The following is a 17,789-nucleotide window of genomic DNA, read 5'->3' as shown; positions in this document are numbered from 1 at the left end:
AAGTTTAGCATTCACCTAGGCATACACCAAGATATCCTTTTTTCCAGTGGGGATGTGTTAAATGTAATCTGTAGCAGCCAGTGTGGCGGCCAGTGTGGCGAGTCCTGGTATTGCTGCAGCTCAGTGCACAGGGCTAGGGAAGGGCAATGGGGACGCTAAGGCTGTATGGACACACCGGAAGAGCCCAATCTGGCATTCCCACTTGTTTGTCTGTGCAGTCGCCAGGTAAGCTGCAGCGATGCCAGTGCTGCAAGATCTTACCCAACACACCAGAGGCCACAGTGCAGTAAGTAGTCTTTCATAGACTGCATGTACTAGCATAATACGCAGTGGCAAATAGCACTGCATTGTGCCACTGTACAGTAATAGGAAATCGTTCTGATATTTTATGTGTGTCAAAGAGTATGCAAACAATTGGAAGGCTTCCTTCTCTGATGTGCTATACAGTCATACCTCGGTTTAAGTATGCTTCGGTTTGAGTACTTTCAGTTTAAATACTCCACGGACCCATCTGGAACGGATTAATCCACTTTCCATTACTTTCAATGGGAAAGTTGGCTTAGGTTAAGTACGTTTCAGGTTAAGTACAGACTTCCGGAACCAATTACACTCATACTTCGGGTTAAGTACGCTTCAGGTTGAGTACTCCGCGGACCCATCTGGAACGGATTAATCCACTTTCCATTACTTTCAATGGGAATGTTCGCTTCAGGTTAAGTACGCTTCAGGTTAAGTACAGACTTCTGGAACCAATTGTGTACTTAAACCGAGGCACCACTGTATAAGTATAATATATGCCTTCCTTTTCTTTGCTCAAGTAATATTAGGAATGGTAGGGGGGGGGGAGTGCTGGTTGAAACATTTCTAATACTTACTTTTGTCCATGCTGTGGTTTCTAAGCCAGCTTTCAGGCAGACCGTCACCACAACATACTGCAGAGGTAGAGGGAGAGAGAAATGTTGGAAGAAACATTTAATCCCAGCATGCATTTCCCATTCACACTTGCTTCGCCCTCTCTGGCTTTTCAAAAAGAAAGCAATAGTTAAATCTTGTGAATGCCCACAAGCACATCACAGCTCAACAATGTAGGAAACAGGTGCCGTTTTACTTTTAAATGTTGCAGTGTGTTCAACACATTTCAGGAGTACAGCAGGGAGGTTAAGGAAGCTGTTTTCAAAATGGCGTAATACATGTCCTGATGGGAATGCCCAGAGATCCTGGATAGGTGCTGTCGTGTACAAGTGGCATCATGGGAAACGCTCAGCACCAGTTCAGCCAGGTGGACAAGGTCCAAGTCTGCACAAGATTGTAAGTCAAACAACGGGAGTGTGCAAACACGCTGGCTCTGAAAGAGGAGCTCACATTTGATTCACTCCTTCTGGGTCATTTTAGCTTAGTGCACCATGGCAGCTAAGCCCAGGCTTGGCTTAGCATATCGTTTGAACCTGGGTATGCGGTTAAGGTTCACGTAACATATCGTAAAACTGGGGGATTCACTCCCAGGTAGTGACAGCAACCAACTTGGATGGCTTCAAAAGAAGATTAGAAAAATTCATAGAAGAGAAGGTTATCAATGGCTATGTTCTGCCTCCACTGTCAAGAGGTGGTATATGCTGGAAATACCAGTTCATGGGGAATGCTCAGCACCAGACGTTCAGCCACACGAACAAAGACCATGTGCAGTATTGTAGCTGAATTTTAGCAACTTACCGTATAAACTATATTTCCAACAAACAGGTAGTCTACACTTTGGCCACTTGCAAATACCGCATCTGGAAAAAAGAAGAAGATAACAAATATTAAATATTTCATTTGCCCAATGAGTTATTCTTGTTTTGTTTTGTTTTTAAAAAAAGGCTATTTAAGATTTTCAAACAGTTTGAACAAAATTAAGTAAAATGCAACCGTGAGCAATTTTTAAAATATCTCAATTCACAGAATATCTTAAAACTAAAGAGGAGATTGGGTTAAGAAGAAAAAGAGAGCGGGTGAGCTAAAAAACAGATTAAAGGAAAACTAAGGGAAATAAACATTAGAAAGGTGCATGTAAACATGCCAGCTCACATTTAACTGGTGGTGCGGCCTGAACAACATCATTCCTTTCTGCAAAGGTAGTGAAAGGTAACCAAGCGACTGGGAAACATTCAGCATGAGCCTGAACGCACTTTTAACATCCTGGTGTGTTTTTGAAACATGTCTCCTGGATTTCTCTTTGTAGGGAGGATAAATTTTGCATACTGGGTTTCTCAAAGCTCTTTCAAAAGCAGCACATTGGAAGCAAATAGTGTACAATGACTGTCTTAGCCAATGCTGAAGCTATTAAATGTTCAAAAATAGCGCGCACACACACACACATTAGGAGTTGTTTGAGCAGAAGGGGGAATTCCTGCCAAGAACGAATAATCAAAATATCTACAGGAGATGAAGAATTCCAGTTACCACATCATCTTCGTGCCACTGTGCTGCATACAGATGCAGTCCTGCTATATGTGCTTTTATTTCAGATTCCTTTGAAGCAAGGGGATATTTTTTTTACCCCAAAGATTACCAAAAGAAAGAAGAGAAGCAAAAACCCTCCCTTTAGTGCCTATAGCTGCTATCTTAAAAAGCTATTGGAGGGTGTTAATGGCGAAAAGGGACTGGGCATCTTATATTCCAACACCCTTTCTCCTGTCTGTAAGTACACACAAAAAAAGGCAAATACGTGTTAATTTAACATATGGAGGTGCCAAACTTGGCAATACTTCAAGTAGCCAAGTTTATTCGTGCTTAGCTCCTGCTGAGGAAAGAAGAAGAAGGGCTCCTATGAAAAAAGGAACATATGGCAGCTGTAGGAATTCTCAAATTAATCCAAAAAGGGCTGTAATTCAGAAGGATTACACAACCATCTCACTTCAGCATGGCAGCCAGTGACACATGTCTGCCTAGGTGAGGCTGATCTAAAGCAGAAACCTAGAGCCACAACCTGCAAGGTGATCGCTGCCTGAAAGAGGGAATTATGCCCTTCCTTGAATGAAATGATGACGACAACAAATCCACCATTAATTATCATTTTATCATGGTTATTATTACTGTTAATATGCTTTAAGTTTGCATTCTGCCTTTCGATCTAAAGGTTTTTAGGGTGGTGCATAGCAATTCATTAAATTTTATTAAAATGCCCATAAGGGCTACAAACTTCTGACATAAACATCTCAAGAAATCCAGACAACTGAGCAGCAATCTGTCTCTTGTGCCAGCCAAAGCCATAAACCGGAGAAAATAAATGTGTTTTAATCTGCCACTTAAAAACAGATACTGTAGGGGACAACAATGATGACATGGTACTTCCAAGTCACCAGATGACAGACCCCAGCAGCTTCATATAGATATTAAAAAGCATCAGGGATTGAATGGTAGCCTTTGCGACCCCACAGCAGAAATGTGTGGTGGAGCAGAGAAGGCGTTTCCCAATGTTACTCTCTATTATTGATCCTGCAGTTAAGAGCAGAACCACCCTAAAGGTGCCTCCAGCTCCCAACCCACAGATCCAGGAGGGTACCTCTGTCAATATTGAATAAAGGTAAAGGGACCCTGACCATTAGCTCCAGTCGTGACCGACTCTGGGGTTGCGGAGCTCATCTCGCGTTATTGGCTGAGGGAGCTGGTGTACAGCTTCCAGGTCATGTGGCCAGCATGACAAAGCCGCTTTTGGCGAACCAGAGCAGCACATGGAAACACCGTTTACCTTCCCGCTGTAGTGGTACCTATTTATCTACTTGCACTTTGACGTGCTTTCGAACTGCTAGGTTGGCAGGAACAGGAGCTCACCCTGTCGCAGGGATTCGAACTGCCGACCTTCTGATCGGCAAGCCCTAGGCTCTGTGGTTTAACCCACAGTGCCACCTGCATCCCTGTCAATATTGAATTCAATATTGAATACTGCTGAGAAATAAAGAAGAACCAACAGGGTTGCATTCCCCTTGTCTTGATAGCAGCAATCATTTTGGGTGATCAAGGACATTTCCATGGCATATCTGGGCTGGACGTGAGACTGAAATGAGTCTAGATAATCAGCTTCATCCAAACATGCTTGGAGCTGGCTACCAACGTCTCAATCACCTTGCCCCAAAAAGTGACTCACTATTGCCTCCTTCAGGATGGTTGTGAACACCCCTTCCCTGAGAACTAGCTACTTCATGGTCCGCAGCATCAGTCTCCATCAGCTACATGGGTCTAGTGTTTTTAACTATTTATGTTCTAGGGCAGCGATGCAGAAACCTACTGCAGGGTGATATATCCATTCATTCAATACAGCAGGGGTGGGGAACCTGTGGCACTCCAGATATTGTTGGACTGCAGCTTTCAGCATCCCTAGTCAATGGCCATGGTGGCTGAGGCTGAGTCCAACAACATTTGTATGGCCAGAGGTTCCACATTTATGCTCTAGAGTCGTTTCACACACTGACCAGGATCCAGAGAACTCTTAATGTGAATCCAAAACATGGAAAAAGACACAGCAGGGCTCTCTTTCTTTGGCACTCATATGTGTACCTCATCACTGGCGATGGGCAAATCTGTCAATGTTGGTTTCTCTCTATTGGTCTTTACCAATCTTAAGTTCTCTGTGTTTCCATATCAATTAGTGAACTGCTTTTTAAAAAAGCCCTCCAGAGAATTCATTAGCATTTTGAAGTGAATTTATCCCAAAATGCACGTTTATAAGCAAAAAATAATAATAAAAATCCTTCCAGTAGCACCTTAGAGACCAACTAAGTTTGTCATTGGTATGAGCTTTCGTTTGCATGCACACTTCTTCAGAAAGCTCATACCAATGACATGCACATGAAAGCTCATACCAATGACAAACTTAGTTGGTCTCTAAGGTGCTACTGGAAGGATTTTTTTATTAGTTTTTGTTTCGACTATGTCAGACCAACATGGCTACCTACCTGTAACTATGTTTATAAGCAGTTTTACCCAACACACACACACGTTTGGAACCAAATTTTCCTTAATTTATTGCATTTTTGTATGTTATTTTCGCCAGTATATGCATCTTTGGGGTCACTTTATATGCATTTTTGTGCACCTTATTTGGCTTGAGAACCGCCCCGCAAAATTCAGAGAAGTGCAAATTTCAAAAAAGTGGCTGTGTTTGGGTTCTCCTTTGTTTCAGAAAGTGAGAATTGGGTGGGTTTGCCTTTAGGTGCTAAATGAATCAACCCGCCCGCCCCGCCCCCCCCCAAAAACAATCCCTGCTCATAACCAGCCTTTCCTGGCAAGATATAATTGAAGAATGTTGCCAAGTTTTTAAATGCCATGAAGAAATCTGGTTAAGTCCAGGTACATTTGGAGAATTTCAATGTCAGAGTTGCATCTATAAGTTGTATTTTGTAATATCATGGACTTGCACTTTTGGAATCCCAGGGCCCTACAGAAGAAGAAGAAGAAGAAGAAGAAGAAGAAGAAGAAGAAGAAGAAGAAGAAGAAGAAGAAGAAGAAGAAGAAGAAGAAGAAGAGGAGAGAGAAAAAACTTCCTACAACTGTCAGGGATGTTCAGGATGTGCTGTGAACACTTATTTGTAAGGCTGCAGAAGCACTCATTCATTGCACATATGCACTCTGCATCCTAAAGAGCTTAAAAGGTTAAAGGACATACTGGTGTGAATGATGTCTTTCTTTTCATCTGAAGTTTTAAAAAGTGTTCCCTCAAACATAAAAAGGGATAGAAGATCTATATCCATCTCTCCCTGAATAGCAAAGCAGCCAGGGTTCTTCACTTGGTAATGTGTTGGTCTTTGAAACTATTTATTTATCGATTCCAATTTAAATCTCCAACACATCTCAAGACGGCATCCTAAAACCAGTAATATTCTAAATGGATCTAATAATTAAGTTCATGACTAGCATGAAAGCTGACTCTCAATATGGAAAGGGAAAAAAACCCTGCAGTTTAGAAATATGGATAAATGTTTATATATACAGTGGTACCTTGGTTTGCATATGTCTTGGTTTGCATATGTTTTGGATTACAAACACGTCGAACCCAGAAGTGCATGTTTTGGATTACAACCCCCCCTTTTTTAATTCCAACAATTTTTTTGGGAGGCCCCATTGGCGAAAGCGCGCCTTGGGTTACAACCCGTTTTGGTTTACAAACGGACCTCCGGAACGTATTATGGTTGTAAACCAAGGTACCACTGGAATCATATAACTCTGGTTGCATTCAATTACACTGAGTTAACTGGTCATTTTTATGGAGACTTATTCAAAACAAGTACTTCCTATCACATTCCTCCTATCGATAGCCATTCACTCAAGAAACTGGAATAATATGCAGAAAGCCAGCACAAAGTGGAGTCTTCATAGGATCGGCCAACTACATATACAGTCCTTGTAATAATCACGCTAAAAGAGCAAAAGGTTGTGTGAATCAATATTAAATCAATGCAGCTGCATGTAAAGACCCCCTGAATCATAGACTTACAATCTCTGGGGGTTGGGAAGTGCTATCTACCGAAGGCTGCATGCAAACAGGGTAGATTTGGAAGGTCACTGTTGATAAATGTCTGAGCCTAGAGGCTGGTGGTCTGTCTGCCATGATTAATTTCCTAACAACCTGTTGTGAACCGCAATCACATTGGAGATGGGCCAGAAAGGCTGACATTCAGGAAAGAATGAAGCACTTACCATGTTCCAGGGCTTTTAATGGAAACCAAAAGAGAATGATGGAGTGGATCAAAGCATTGATGCAGTGACCCCAGAACACCTAAGGAAACAAAACAAGAAGGTCAGGGGGGCTGACCAAACTCTCAAAGGCTGTTTAACTCCCATCAAATGATTCATTACACACACACACACACACACACACAACATTAAATTTTATTTTAAAGGCTTTTTTTAAAAAAGCAATACCACTAAAGCTAGTATTAAAATTCAAAAATCGTCAGTCCAAATGGAGGTCCCATCTGCTATACAGTGGAATCTCGGTTTTCGAACATAATCCATTCTGGAAGACCATTCGAAACATTCGAAAACCGAGGCGCAAAGGGCAGTCTGCAAATTCAATAGAGAAAATTTGGGGGGGGGGGACTCAGTGGAAGCCGTTTGACTTCTGAAGCGCTTTCAAAAACAGAATAATTTACTTCCTGGTTTTCGGCATTCGAAAACCGAAATGTTCGACTTCCAAGACATTCAAAAACCGAGGTACCACCATACATTTAAAGCATCACTATGCTACTTTAAACAGGGCTTCCCCCAAAGAATATTGGGAAGTGTTGCTTGTTAAGGGTATTTAGGGTTGTTAGGAAGCCCCTATTCCCCCCACAATTCCCAGAGTTCCCATTGTCTTCAGTGGAGGCTTCCCATGAAATGCAGAAAGGGATAGGGTCAAATCTCTTCCTCCCACCTCCTGTGGTCTGAGGCTGCTTCCAGGTCACTATTATTTACATAACTATGCACACAAACACAGTGGAACCTCGGTTTATGAACACCTCGGTTTATGAATTTTCGGTTTACGAATGCCGTGGACCCATCTGGAACAGATTAATTCACTTTCCATTACTTTCAATGGGAAAGTTCGCTTCAGTTTATGAACGCTTCAGTTTATGAACAGACTTCCGGAACCAATTACACCCATGCTTCAGGTTAAGTACGCTTCAGGTTGAGTACTCCGCGGACCCGTCTGGAACGGATTAATCCACTTTCCATTACTTTCAATGGCAAAGTTCGCTTCAGTTTAAGTACTTCATGGACCGTCTGGAACAGATTAATCCACTTTCCATTACTTTCAATGGAAAAGTTTGCTTCAGTTTATGAATGCTTCAGTTTATGAACAGACTTCCGGAGCCAATTGTATCCATAAACCGAGGTACCACTGTACGTGTATGTGTGTGTGTGTGTGTGTGTGTGTGTGTGTGTGTGTGTGTGTATATATATATATATATATATATATATATATATATATTCTTTTTATAAAAACAATTGCATTAAATTCACATCATGTCAAGTTGGGTCCTCATCATTTAGGGGCGGTGGTGATAATGAGACTCCCTAAATTTGATTGGTTAAAAAATATACTGTGGTTATAAAACCATTTTTCAATTTCTTAAATATCTCCCCGCATCAGATTGTTGGGTATGCCCTGTGCAACTACACAATACAACGATTTTTCTGAAACTATATACAACTATGTTGAATGATTCAAGTTAACCATGCAACCAGTGCAGACATTTAGCAGAATATGAAAGTAAAATGCTGCCTTTACTGTTTTTTCGCCAAGTAACCATGAAGAAAATTAAGTTAACAGGAGCACACCAACCCTTCTCCATAAAACCCCAACTTCCCAATCCTAAGTTTGTTTTCTTGAGAGATGGACATTTGGTGCTTCACAATTATCCCTTGAAATCTTAAGACTTCTCTGATGAGCACCGCCTCAGAACTTTTCTTTGTTTGAACCATACACATTTTGTTTAAAAAATAAAGCTTCGAGTGCTGAAGCTTTGTTAGTACGAATAGGTTAATAAAACAAGAAGGTTGAAAGAAGAGGAAATTCTCTAAAATATGAAAAGAAAATACATCAGTGTAATTTTACCTGCATATCTCCCTGAAACATCTTTTTAAAACCTCAACCTGACAGGAACAATAAAGTCATCTCAATATTTTCACAGAATCTCTTGAGGGGTGGAAGCCTTAAGGAAAGGCTGTCAGGTGAAAGAGTGGGGACATTTCATTACATGGTTATACAGCATGTGCCACAGAGAGGGCACACTGTGGAGCTGATTAATTCACATGCAGGTCTAGGAGGTTCTTTGTAATGTATGTGAGTTCTATGGTGAACATTCTAGTTTGGAACTCTATGCATAACTTTTTGAACTCATTGCAGATGTGGCTTTAAATCAGTCCACGTTGGTTTCTACCCATGCTACCAAAGGACTTAGCGAGCTGGATGCATGTCAATTCAACACACTGAACACAGCAGGAGATCAGCTTCCAGCACAACATCGGAACTGGGCGCCAAAATACAAACCATGAGCTCAGCACATAGTGTGGCTGCCATGGTCTCAAAGGGTAATGTGAGCCAGCTCTTGTAGGTTGACATTCATGGCTTAAATTAAGCCAGGGCTTACAATGGCTTAGCTCTTGAACTTGTTACTAATGCTTAAGTTGTCCTGAAAGTCATGAAGTAATAGTTAAGAGAGGGGAGGCTTTAAGTATACATGGGTACACTACCTTTCCTTAACCTCTGGGTGAAATGCAACCAGCTCTCAGAGATTTGAGTCTTGGCATGGCTCAATGGCGGAAACATGCACGTTGACTTGGGATCTCTGGGTTCATTGGCTTCTTCAGCACAAAGCTCCCCAAGGACCAGCTCATATGTGATATTGAAGACTACAAGTATTGAAGCTTGCAGTGGCTTCCACGTACAACACCCACTTACAGGATGCCACATTCCTGACCATTGGCTGTGCTGACGAGGACTAATGGGAGTTGGAGTTCACAAAATTTAGAGAGCACCATATTGGCTATTTCTGCTGTTGACCATTAAGAATTAACCATTTCCACCTGCACAAAACTGGGATGCCATAGTACAAATGGAAAACTCAGTTTTAAAGTAAAGCGCATCCCAAATGTTTTCTCCCCCTCCTCCCCAAAGCAAAACATTGCCTCTTACCCTGCTATTGAACCCATCGGCATTTTGAGTAATTTTGTAGAGCTGGGGAAACCTAAGCATGTTGTCTTGAGTGCACGACCGCTCAAAGATTCCCAAGGTGAAGGGAGGCAATGCCGTGAAAATCTAGAGAAAACAAAGGAAGTAATTAAAAACAACAAACCATTAACTTTATAAACAAGCTGCAGAGCATGCTTCATACCTGGGAGAAAATCCTGACACTGTTAAAAACAATAGCAGCAGTTCTGCTAAATCGCCAGTGCTGAATCTGAACTGTACAGTTCAAAGCACAAGAGCTTTCACCACTGGAATGCTGGGAACAGCAAAGCGAAAGGCGGCCAGTGATCCAGTGAGGGAGCTCCATGGGGGCAGGTTGGGTTTCCTTGTTGCTGATGACGGAAAGGGTCAAACAACAGATGGGTTGGGAATTAGGAATGGGCAAAAATGGACAACTGAAAAACTGAAATTGATAATTCAATTCTGTACATTTCCACACCAGTTTCCAATTTTTATTTTTAAATGTCCTCATTTAAATTCATCAGCATTTGGGTGCAAATTTCTCATATGCACATTTTTGTATGCAGTTTTGCCTAATATAATTTTTGCAAAGCAATTTTCCATGATGCATTTTTTTCTATGTTGCTTTCACTGATATTTATATGCACACTTCACTCCTAGCACATGCATTTTTGCACACATTATGGCTGGAGCATGGCACAACGAAATTGAAGAAAAAAATGTGAGTTTCAAAGGAAGGCTGTGTTTCAGTTCGCATATTAGAAAGTGCAAATTAGGTTCACCTTTAAATGAGAAGTGAATCAGATTTGTCCACCATTCCTAGTTAAGAGACACACAGGCCTGCAATTGTAGCAAGCAATGGGAATCCAAAATACATCTGATGCCTTGGATAATGGCCAAAAGGAGAGCAGACAACCATTATCACATATTTTAGAATATGTGAAGCAAATGAGGATGGATGACCTCAACCTCATTAATATCAAGTCCAATGACCTATTTTTATTTCTTGCAAATTTATCATTTAATTCCAAAGGATTTATATCCTTCCTTTCAACAAGTATTTCCAAGGCAGCTAGCAAATGTTTTAAGTAAATGCATGTTTAACAGCCAAAGGAGGCTGTGGATCACATGGAGTCTAAATCAATCTTCAGCTGCTCTTCAGGAAAGAATCCAGGAAGGAAGGAGGCAAAAATAACATGAAGTGCCTGCTTCTGCTGGACTATCTCTTCCTCTATTCCAGAGGCATCTCTCACCAGGTATCCTGTGGGAAAGGGTTCTAGTGAGTTTCTGTTTTGATTTTGGCCGCATTCAGACATCACGCTAAACCACAGTTTTAACTTCTTGTACAGTCGTACCTTGGATCCCGAATGCCTTGGAACTTAGACATTTTGGCTCCTGAACGCCGCAAATCAGGAAGTGATTGTTATGGTTTGTGCACGTTCTTTGGAACACAAATGTCTGGTGGGGCTTCCACGGCTTCTGATTGACCGTGGAAGCCGCAATTTGGTTTTCAAACATTTTGGAAGTCGAACAGACTTCCGGAACGGATTCCGTTCGACTTCCAAGGTATGACTGTTAATTTTAATGTATTGTATCCCCCCCCCGATTTTATGGTTTTATTTTTTTGTAAACCACTCTGATGGTTTTTTTTTATTAAAAAAACAAAAACGATCAAGCGTTGTATAAATGTTATGAAATAAATAAAATAAAATAAATCATTAACACATCTGGAAGGCCACAGATTCCCTATCTCTGCTTTAAAGTGATGCTCAAAGGCCACCATTGTCTTACTGTGATTTTACAATTGGATTTTGACTTGACTTGCAAGCAGTCTTGGGACAATCTATGATCTTAAAGGGGGGGCATAAATGGCTGCAATAAACAAGCAAGTAAAGGATGTCTTATGATGTCTGGGCCGCAGTCACAAGTATAATCACTTCAAAATAATTTCCACCGATTATTAGTGGGACTTGTATTCCAAGAAGATATGTGCAGAACTGAACAGTAAATTAGCTGAATTTACTGCTGATTCCAAATCTGTACACCCACCACATTTTTATACAATCTGTGATAAAGCTATAGGGACACAGGGGGGGGGGAGGCAATTTCCCCATTTTGCATTTTATTAACAAGGAAGCTGCTGCAGAGCCACGAAACAATGAGAATAGCTTTGAGGAAGTGGCCACTTTCCTTACTGAAATATTCAGATGTTCACATAATTAGATGGTTAAGGAATAATACTGTAACTATCAGATTAAGATGGTTAACTGATGTGTACTGTTAACCACCTGTGTAACAGAGGTAAGAACAGGCATCCCCAAACTGCGGCCCTCCAGATGTTTTGGCCTACAATTCCCATGATCCCTAGCTAACAGAACCAGTGGTCGGGGAAGATGGGAATTGTAGTCCAAAACATCTGGAGGGCCGAAGTTTGGGGATGCCTGGGTAAGAAGAAGACTACAACTATTTGTTGTGCCTGCCTCCAATCAATGTGTGAAATTCAGCAGGTGGCCCACAGTCATTTGGTTCTTCTGTTCTTTTAGTATTCCCTGGTGACAATTCTGGATTGACAGCTTATGCCAGAACTAGCAGACTTCCCTCTTCTAGGAAAGGAAGCCCTCTCTGAGTTTAAACATGGCAACCATGTGCTCCCCCTGGCTTTTTAGTGTCTCCCTTTTTCCTTCTCTCCTTTGTCTCTTCTCTTCCATCCTTCAGGCTTCTGTATCTTCTGGCAAAACTACAAGTTACACAGGAAATTGACTGGGTTGGCTTTGCCAGTGCATTTGCACTGTGGTGCCCTCACCACTGTCTCGCCCCCTCCTGATATGCCACAGCAATGGGGAAGATGGAAGGTCAGGGAAGCAGCACTACCCCACCAACTGTGGGCTCAAAAAAGTCCACTGTCATTCTGCACACACTCTCACACATACGCATATATCATACATATATATGATGTTTTCATAATGAAGCTGTATTACTCTCATTTTGGAATGCTTCTTTGGTTGGTTTCTAATATTTCCTGATGCTGTATATAATGTTGTCAGCTATTATTATTATTATTATTATTATTATTATTATTATTATTATTATTATTATGTTTTGATACTACTGTTTTACTGTGTTTTGTGACCGTTGCTCACTTTAAACCATTTATGAAAAGGCAGAATACCAACAATTTAAATGAACAAATGAACTAATTATTTAATTAAAGCCATTGGAGGATAATGCTGAGTACATATTTGAAATAAGATTCATGCTTAAGAGCAAAGCTGTCTGCAATTCCTCACAAACCAACGCCACCCCTTACCTCCCATAATGAAAGTTGTACATCATTTGAATTTTCTTTACCTAGACTTATATCTCCTGCACTGTATTTACCTTCAACCAGCTGTCTCTAATTATGTACGGTTTCTATTTATTTTCTTTGCGAAGGGGGGAGGGAGGGAGAGAGAAACCAGTTCCTTTTTTAAAAGTTTGGAGTTTGATTCCTGCCAGAAACATGTAAGAAGCCTGGAGAATGCAGGTGAAGATCAGCTTCAACAAAGGGCCGGCTATTCCTGGGGATCAGTAACAGCAAGTACATTTCTTAGCTCCATGATGTCATCCATCTCCTTTGAATTAGTCACAAAGCAACACACCAGATGGGGAGCATTCTGTATTCTTATGCGTTAGATGAGAGCCAAGACTAATGGGCAGCTCATATGATTGACTTTCCTCGCTGTGTCCACATGCATGAGGAGCAAGTCACTTGTTCCTTGTCTTGGGATTGCCCCGGTCGCAGCTGCCAGCTGAGCAATTGTGGATCTCGGAGGAGGTGGCTATTCCCACGAGCAGTTTTTGTATAACAAGGCCTTTGGGATACACTAATCCATCCCCTGTATGTACCACACGGTAATACTGATGTGGGGTGTGTGTGTCATCAATATTTTGGAGAGGTTGACATGTTTTTTTCTGACTGTTCTTATGTAGTACCGCCCCCCCCACAATTTCTGTGACACCTTAAATACTAGCATATTTATTGGGGCTGACTGATTTGGTGTTTGATGAGCTAACTCGCAGATTGCAATCCTATACACACTTATTTGGGAGAATGCCCTATTACACTCAACATCTTCACCACACCCTCTTCCCTTATCGGTTGTGATGCAATATTATGGTCATGCACATATTATCTGTGCAATCTTCCACTGCATTGTTGATTCAGGGAGATGCAATTCCTAGCATGCATATTGTTCCGAATTTGCTGTCTGATTGCATATCTAATTGAATGAGTCTGGGGGTTTGGACAAAAGAGTGGTAATGGTCTAGAACAGTGTTTCCCAACCTTGTGCCTCCAGATGTTTTGGGACTACAACTCCCATCATCCCTAGCTAGCAAGACCAGTAGTCAGGAATGATGGGAATTGTAGTCCGAAAACAGCTGGAGGCACAAGGTTGGGAAACACTGGTCTAGAAGTATCAACTGGAATGGAAAGTAATGAAACTCTTTAACTGAGTTTATGAAAAATATTATAAATTCATGTTCTTCAGAGAGCACCCGAAAGCTCCTGAAAAGGGTGATGGACATATTATAGACTTTTATGGTCAGTGAGAGAGATCAGTGGTTGGAGGCCATTGCTGGTTCTGCCACCATTGTTGATTCAAAAAATAAATAAATTCTTTCCAGTAGCACATTAGAGACCAACTAAGTTTGTCATAGGTATCAGCTTTCGTGTGCATGCACACTTCTTTAGATACACTGAAACAGAAGTCACCAGACCCTTATGTATAGTCAGAGGGTGGGGAGGGGTATAACTCAGAAGGGTGGTGGGAATAGGTGATTGGCTGATAGGAGTGGTAAACCTGTTGACGACTGTTAATGACTGTTGACCACTGCAATTGGTCTTGCAGGAAAAAGCAAGGGGGGAGATGGCTGAAGAAAGCTTTATCATGTATAATGAGATAAGAATCCAATGTCCTTATTCAGACCAGGTCTCTCCATGGTTTTAAGCTTGGTAATGAGTTGCAATTCAGCAACTTCTCTTTCCAGTCTGTTTCTGAATTTTTTCTGTAATAAGACAGCTACTCTGAGATCTTGTATAAAATATCCTGGGAGATTGAAGTGTTCTCCTACTGGTTTCTCTGTCTTGTGATTCCTGATGTTGATTCAGTAAGGCCAAAAACAATGCGTTTCAGGAGTGTTAGAAATAGATTGAGGTGGGGCTTTGCAACAACTGAATCTGGAGCCCCATTTCTTCCCTGGAATTGGCATAGAAAAAAAGGGGGGAAATCAAGGGGGAATCTGTACCCCACTTTCTGCACTGGCTGACAAGCAGGGCTTTGGAAATGGTGGTTCTCCTGGAATGGATTCTTTGTTGCTGCTCCAAATTAGAATATGCCAAGTGCTTTTATTTTAATTTTTGCCCTCAAATCTAAGGCAAAGCAAGAATAGCTCCCACTCCCACCCACCCACCCGCCATTACTCACAATGCATATACAGATGATAAGTAGAGATAAACTACCTAGACATAAACAGAAGTGGAATGCCATCCGGGCTCTGCATGTTATCAAGCTGAGACGTGGGACACTTACCACATTGTAGAGGCCAATGCACCACCGCTCAAATAAAATCTGCCCAGAAAATCCATTAACGAATGCAAACCAAAGCTGAAATAGAAGAAAGTTACACAAGGCTTTAGATCAACATGCCACAAACATTCTTTCTATGCACTGAAGAAGAGGAGAGTGTGCAATGTGGACATCATCTGGAGACAGCTGCTGGATGATGAAGAAGAAGAGTTTGGATTTGATATCCCGCTTTATCACTACCCGAAGGAGTCTCAAAGCGGCTAACAATCTCCTTTTCCCTTCCTCCCCCACAACAAACACTCTGTGAGGTGAGTGGGGCTGAGAGACTTCAGAGAAGTGTGACTAGCCCAAGGTCACCAAGCAGCTGCATGTGGAGGAGCGGAGACACGAACCCGGTTCCCCAGATTACGAGTCTGCCGCTCTTAACCACTACACCACACTGGCACCACACTGGATGGGTTCTAAAAATAAGTGCTCACAGTTGTTCTCTTTTAAATAGAGCCGCTGAAGTGATGGGAGGCAACCTGTAGAATTTGCATCATTGCACCAAAATAACAAATCTTTTGTAAAAGAGTATGAAGATCCCTTGGTGCTGGCAAATTCTTTCTTTTATCTTAGGTGTTTATATCCTGCTGAATCCCTTGCAAACCACAGTGCCTGGAGACAGACAGTCCAGTTGTATACCCACAGCAGTGACCAGAGAAGGAATGACCACTGGGAGGAGCAGAGAGAAAATGAACGTCATGGTGCACCTTTAGCAGCACAACTGGACACCTTCATCTGCCACCTTCATCTTCATCTGCAAGAAAACATGTCTCCCCTGTATCGGTTGTGGAGAGCACAGCAGGAGCTTTCACTCTTCAAATGTTCGACTTTTCCCCTGAGGGTGCACACTCTTCCTTTGTCTCCTGAGACACCAACAACTAAGTCCTTAAGGGGTATACTCTTCTTCTTTTTTAAAGCATCCAATGGATTAAAATTAATCACAAAAACAGAAAACTTCCTTAAAGTGTCTGCTGAAAAAGAAAGGTACATGTCAGGTGCTTGAAGTTCAACAGGGAGGAAGCCTGTCTAATCTCAGCAAGGCCAGAGTTCCACAGAACCAGGCTCACAACACTGCATGCATGGCTTCTGGTGGTTACACCTACACAAAACCAACCAAATGGCCCAATAAAGGCACTGCCCTGATTTGGGATTGGGTGGATTTTTTCCTTATGGACTAGCAGCACACCACCCTTTTACTCTGGAGTTCAGACCAGTTCTGGTTAGGCCAAGCTGTGTTGGATCTGGGCTGCTGTATTATAAACCTATGCTTCTGGAAAATAGATAAGAAAACGGAGCTCTACAGCTGGAGATGAGCCATTGAGAATAGCTCTCTGCATGCCCTTGCAATTAATACTTGGTGGATGGATAGTATGAGACCCAGGTGAAAGTCAGCATGCTGTTACAGCAGCAAACATGGACACTGAAGTAATCTGTCCTTTTACTCGTGAATCTTCAGATATCATGCTCCCAAGCATGGTAGAAACCCATGTCTATCCAGGCATTGGTTTTAAATCAATGCCCTTTCCTTCCCTGACTGGAAAAGTGTGCAATTAACACTCCACTTCTCTTACTTCTACCCCGCTAGTAAGAACTCGGCAGGATGTTGAGCTCATAGGAGCCAACTCCTAGGGGCTAAGGTCCCTTCGATTCCCCCCAACAAAGTATTTGAGGAGGCTGCCCTCCCAAATTTGATGGGCATTGCCATTCAGATGGTGTGTGTGTGTGTGTGTGTGTGTGTGTGTGCCGCGTTTGATCAATTATGTGGGGTGGGGCATCTCTGGGCTCCGCCAATATTTTATTCAAGTTGACACCCCTGGATGAGCCCGCCCGAGACTGCAGTCTTTAGGACCAAGACATTGCATTTTACTGGGAGGCACAAATTCTGCTACCTTTGTACTGATTTTCACCTGCCATTCTGTGGCATCACTTTTCCCACCAGGTATTATGAGATTGTTTTATAACTCTTCTACCTGCTTTCTTAGACAATATTGGCCTATTAGGTACTTAAAAAAAGAAAAGAAAACTGCTGAAAGATTTATGCTGTATCCTTGGATCAATGTCAACTTTACAGAGAGTTGCTGGGATATGTTTCTGACTCTTCCAAACATTAACCTCCTCTAGAAAGAAAAAAGAGGAATCTGGCTTTGCTACACAAACATCACTTGTAACATTTTACGGAGCGTCTTGAACTCATTTTTATCATTTGCAGGTGCTGCTGGGAATTTTATGGGCAAAACCAAAATCTTTTGAAACCACATCCAATTCTGGAAAACTGTATTTTATAAAAATAATCCTCTGCTGGATAATCAAACCCGCTCACTTCAAGGGATTTACTATGTAGATGGGCCCAAACCAACAACAACAACAACAACAACATAATGAGGTGTGTTTTTTTTAAGGAAGAAACTGGTATTTTAAAATGGAAATATTACATGGTATTTATTTATGCAAGAACTGCACAGGTGGCAATGAAGCATAATGAGAACACATTGAGCTTTTCGTGTCTT

The 17,789-nt window shown here is 41.7% G+C and overlaps 1 protein-coding gene across 5 annotated transcripts in view; it reads right to left on the bottom strand.

Annotated features, from left to right (window-relative positions):
* ATP8A2 (ATPase phospholipid transporting 8A2) overlaps positions 1–17,789 on the bottom strand; it is a 333,748-nt gene that overhangs the window by 104,211 nt on the left and 211,748 nt on the right. For all 5 annotated transcript variants that reach the window (XM_060273822.1, XM_060273823.1, XM_060273824.1 and 2 more), the window contains 5 exons: positions 15,241–15,315; positions 9,656–9,778; positions 6,673–6,751; positions 1,711–1,772; positions 876–932 (listed from right to left, as the gene is read on the bottom strand). In XM_060273822.1, the coding sequence (XP_060129805.1) occupies positions 876–932; positions 1,711–1,772; positions 6,673–6,751; positions 9,656–9,778; positions 15,241–15,315 (396 nt within the window). The remainder of the gene's footprint in view (positions 1–875; positions 933–1,710; positions 1,773–6,672; positions 6,752–9,655; positions 9,779–15,240; positions 15,316–17,789) is intronic.

This window comes from Zootoca vivipara, chromosome 4 (assembly GCF_963506605.1).
Source record: "Zootoca vivipara chromosome 4, rZooViv1.1, whole genome shotgun sequence".
Lineage (NCBI taxonomy): Eukaryota > Metazoa > Chordata > Lepidosauria > Squamata > Lacertidae > Zootoca > Zootoca vivipara.
This window is presented reverse-complemented; position numbering and strand designations above follow the sequence as displayed.